The sequence below is a fragment of the Anarrhichthys ocellatus genome, unplaced genomic scaffold, assembly GCF_004355925.1.
Source record: "Anarrhichthys ocellatus isolate YVR2014 unplaced genomic scaffold, GSC_Weel_1.0 scaffold3974, whole genome shotgun sequence".
NCBI classification, from domain to species: domain Eukaryota; kingdom Metazoa; phylum Chordata; class Actinopteri; order Perciformes; family Anarhichadidae; genus Anarrhichthys; species Anarrhichthys ocellatus.
In genome coordinates, this window is record NW_022283948.1 from 1 (window position 1) to 4,959 (window position 4,959).

At 37.9% G+C, this 4,959-nt stretch overlaps 1 protein-coding gene across 1 annotated transcript; it reads left to right on the forward strand.

Moving 5' to 3' along the window:
• Positions 1 to 4,196: 4,196 nt before the first annotated feature.
• LOC116379247 (tripartite motif-containing protein 29-like) lies at positions 4,197 to 4,952 on the forward strand (the record flags this gene model as incomplete). Its single annotated transcript, XM_031841188.1, is given in 1 exon segment — positions 4,197 to 4,952. A coding segment is annotated over 1 exon segment (756 nt), but the record flags the coding sequence as incomplete, so codon positions are not given.
• Positions 4,953 to 4,959: the final 7 nt, after the last annotated feature.

Here is a 4,959-nt window from a genome sequence, read left to right on the forward strand (position 1 = left end):
TCCAGACCACATTCACTCAGCCTCTCTATGCTGGACTTTGGTTTTATGGTTATCATGGAGACACTGCTGAGTTCTGTAAACTAAAATAGACAAAAGTGATTTAAGGAACAGCAAATTAATTTTTGTGTTTTAATCCTGAAACTCATTTTGTCTCCATCATTGTCACTTCATTGCTCATTTTTCTTCACCTGTCAATCAAACATTGAGGGCGGTACTTTGACATCTTGTCATTATTGTTGTGTACATGTTTGAGTGTCTTTAGGTGGAGCTCCTTCCTGTGTATGTTCAGCCATGGAGGCTATCACTGCTCGTGATGATCTTTGTTGACCTGAACTGATATTTCTCTTCATGAAAATGTAAACTGCTCTGAGGTTTAAATGTTTGATAAATATTAGTATTGATGTATTTATTAGTTGTTTCTCTTCCACTGCATGGCTCTTAAAGAGAGAAATCACCAGAGCTTAGATTTAGTTCTCAGCACTCTTTGTAAAGATTTCTTTAAGTGAAAATATGTTTATTTTCTATAACAGATTAAATGTTCTTGTTGTTTTCTTAATCGTTATACAAAAGAGGTACTATGATGTATTATATAACACTAGAAAATTTTGCAAGAAATTTTGACAGTGTGGCTTCTACTGCCCGAAGACGTCGCAATATATAGCTACACACGATACTACCGGTAGTATCGTTGAGGTTCGATTGACATATCGCTTTTCTCTTTTCTGCATTTTAGATTCATACTCTTGGATTGAATCTTGTATTTGTGATGGACAGTCCACAAATGGCTCCCGTCATTTCTGTACTGGACATATACATCTTTGTTTGAGAAGCCTTTGGAAATGATGGCCAGAGCTTCTTTTATCAAAGATATTTAGTTCTCAGCACTCTTTGTGAAGATTTCTTAAAGTGAAATTATGTTTATATTCTATAACAGGTTAAATGTTGTTCTTCTTGTTTTCTTAATCGTTGTACAAAAGAGGTACTATGATGTATTATATAACGAATTATTATCATCGTAATCAATAAGTAAATCAATCATTATTCTCTTTTACATAACTGAGATTCTGGTCAAACTAATAGATTATGAGGATGAAGTGAATGTGTTCATGAAATCATTGAACAAGAGTCATTTAACAGACTTTACTGATGGGATGTGAACAAACTGAAGGTTTACATGATGAATAAAGTATTTCTTGACTCAAGAATGAACAAAGTCTTTTCTTCTTGTCTTATTTACAGGGTTTCATGCAAAGCTGATGGAGAAAATGTGAAACTAATATGAGAGTATAACTCAGTCAGTTTTCCTCCTGAAACACCACAAAGTACAGAGTTCATGTTTATCACTTTTTATGACTTATTTCGACATAATCAATTGTTCGAGCATGTTATGTGTGAAAACAAAACAAAACAGTCGCACCAGCAAAGGAAGAGAGCGACTCCATGTGAAGGTGAGCTTTGATAGCAGGAACCACATGGGGCCTTTTGCTCATGAAGCTTGGGACCCGTATCCTGCAAGACAAAGAGCCAGCGAGACAGAAGATACATGTACATCTAAGGAGAGGAGGAGACATTCAGCAGCTGCTCATGATGAGCTCAGGTTATGTCTGATTGTCAACATGAGTTCCTTTATAATCAGGACATTTACCTCTACAGTATTTACCAAATCTCTAGAAACTGGAATATTACCAAATGAGCAGAAAGTAGCACCTGTGGGTAAATGTGAAGTACATTCAACAACTACCTCCCTCTTTCTGTCCCTCCATGTTTCTCAAAGATGTTGGTAAAGTTGGTTTACAATAAAATGCAGGAGTGGAACTTCCTGTATTACCAGCAGTATGGATTCTGAAAAAAAAGGTTTGACATCATTGTCTGTGCTTCAAAATTGTTGCTTTAAAAAACAAACAATGTGCTTTATGAATATTTCCTATTTGACTCTGTTAATCAAACCAATTTACAAAATGGTTCCAATTAACAAAAACATCTCTCAATGTCAAAAAATCATATTCGCTCAAAGTCTTTAGTAAATAAGTGAATTAGCCACAGGTCTCATCCACAGGTTTCCTTTGAGTCCTGATTGATGAAACTCTAAGCTTGAAGAGTCATATTCTGTCTGTTTTCAATAAAACATCTAAATCAACATAGTTGGCAAGTTTCAAAGTTTGCTTCACCAAAAGTGTTCAACAACTTTCTATGAAGCTTAATTTATCCTTACCTCAGTTCCTGCTACGTATATGTTTTGGGGAGCCACTTATCCCACTCAACTTTATAAGCTTTATGTTTCTACAAAGAAGCAAAGTGAAGTGTGAACAATAAAAATCTGTTTGACTCATTTAAGAAAACTCATGTCTGACTTTAAGAGAAATAATATTTATTTTAAGAAACAGACGATTACATGACTAAATGAGGAAACCTAAAATACTAACAACTTAACATGTGCAACAGTTAAAATGGTCTTTGCAACTGAAAACAGTGAGCAGCAACATGAGCACATCACTCTACTCTGTTGTCAGCAGGTTTAATGTGCCGCTCTTTAAAACACAAATACATTTCACTACTTGTTTAGTTTCGGTAGACTAAATGAATTATCAGTGAATTATTATGTATTCATGTAAATGTTCAACTGATTACAAGAATCATAATGACTTGTTTTAGGAAACAAAATCTTTAAGTAACATATTTCATACCTAAATATAAATCTGATGGAAACTTAAAACTTTTAAAAAGTGTTAAATGTAAAGTTTTAATCCCTGAGCCTCAACTCTTGATGCATATATCGAAGATGAACAGATTTTTGATCACGTGTATAGTTTATTGTTTAGTGTGACGTCAGATTTAGTGATCAAGAGTTTGTGTTGTGCAGAAGAATGTGAAATGTGCTCAGCATTCAGATGATATGGATCTCCATGTTTACTTCTGAACATTCACATCATCAGACAACTCAAGATGACTGTATGATTGTTGAGTTGGTCTTATAGGGGTTAAAAATATTATGCATTTATAATTAACTTTAAATTCAGCATTAATCACCTTAAATTTAAATCTATGTACATTTACAACAGCTGACAAAGTAGTATTAACAGCGTTCATGATGTGAAGAACAGACAGAAGCCAAAGAAAACCTCTACTGACTTCTTTCTGCCGTTGAGCTTCGGGCTTTCTGCAGTCGGTCCGGAAGTGACGCTGCTCTTCTTCTTCTCTTGTTTCAGGATCCTACATCTATTCTTCCGGCTGAGTTTCGTCCTAAAACTGTGTTTCTTTTTGGCCGAGGAGAGCTGAGAGGAGTCTCCATCTAAAAAGGAGTTAAGAAAGGGAGAATGTGCAAATCACTTAACTTAAATTATTACACCATAACCAGTAGTGGAAGAAGTTATTCTGATATTTGTCAGTTTGTGAAACACAACATTAACAGTTGGCCCCTCCTCCCCGGCTCAACAGCAGGTGAAAGACAAACCCTGATTCACTCTCATGTTAGAACGAGCTTTGTCCGCTTGGCGTCTCGACCCGCTGTGTGTCCGCCATTTTCATAGCTTCCTCTTGGATGCACCATTTCTATCTGACACCTGGTGGCTCAGTTTATTTAGAGGTTGACGCTCTCTCTCTGCAGAGTAAACCACTTCTAGTGGGTCAGAAGTGATCATTGAGAGACATTATTTTTATATGAGTCCATGCATTGTTTTTTAGGAAAATCCTCCTCATTCCTGTCCACCAGTTTATGGTTGCTGGAGATTCATGTTGTTCCTGAGGAGTTTTCTCAGTCGTCACTCAACCAGTGAGTGACTCAGCTTTTACAACAGGTGGAATATTTTAACATCAACAACAAATGGAAAATGTGCAGATTATATCAGGTCCAGTCATGAAGTCATGAAATGAATAAATGTGAATCTTGAAACGCTGCTTTGCATCAGGATCATATCCTGAAACTCAACTCTTTTGTGACAAGTGTTTAAAAGTGTATCATTAAATATGAGAGAAAGGTATTGTACGACAATTTAGATGTTTCATATTAGTTTAATTTGATAACTTTTTTGTCAGCCAGATGTTTTTAAGCAGTAAAAGAAAACTGAACAGCATTAGTCTTTTGATGGCTTCATGTTTGTCTATAACTCTTCCTCTGAGGAGACAAGAAATATTTAACAACTAAAGAAATGAAATGTTTTCAAACGTGGAGCAGGTTTTAACCGAGGCTCTGTTTGTAAATGAGGAAACAAAGTTCACATTCACAGCGCTGCTCCTCTTCCTGGAATGAACCACAGCTTGATAACCCCTCCTTCTTCCTCCTGCTCTCAAACACAGCCGGCTCCACTCTGTCCACATATCTCCTTGTTCCCTCCCCTTCAGATCTACAGTAGACTGGACTGCAAGCTGCTCCTGCTGATCACTGCTATGCTGGACCTGAAGATGTGTCCTGTGATGTCTGCACTGGGAGGAAACTGAAAGCCATCAAGTCCTGTCTGCAATGTCTGGCCTCTTATTGTGAGAAACACCTCCAGCTTCATTATGAATCCCCTGCCTTTGAGAAACACAAGCTGGTGGACCCCTCCAAGAAGCTCCAGGAAAACATCTGCTCTTGTCACGATGAGGTGATGAAGATTTTCTGCCGTACTGATCATCAGTGTATCTGTTATCTCTGCTTAATGGATGAACACAAAGGCCACGACACAGTCACAGCTGCAGCTGAAAGGACTGAGAGGCAGAGGGAGCTGGAGGTGAGTCGACTAAACATCCAGCAGAGAATCCAGGACAGAGAGAAAGACGTGAAGCTGCTTCAACAGGAGGTGGAGGCCGTCAATCGCTCTGCCGACGAAGCGGTGAAGGACAGTGAGAAAATCTTCACTGAGCTGATCCGCCTCATGGAGAAAAGAAGTTCCGATGTGAAGCAGCAGGTCAGATCCCAGCAGAAAAGTGAAGTGACTCGAGTCAAAGAGCTTCAGGAGAAGCTGGAGCAGGAGATCTCTGAGC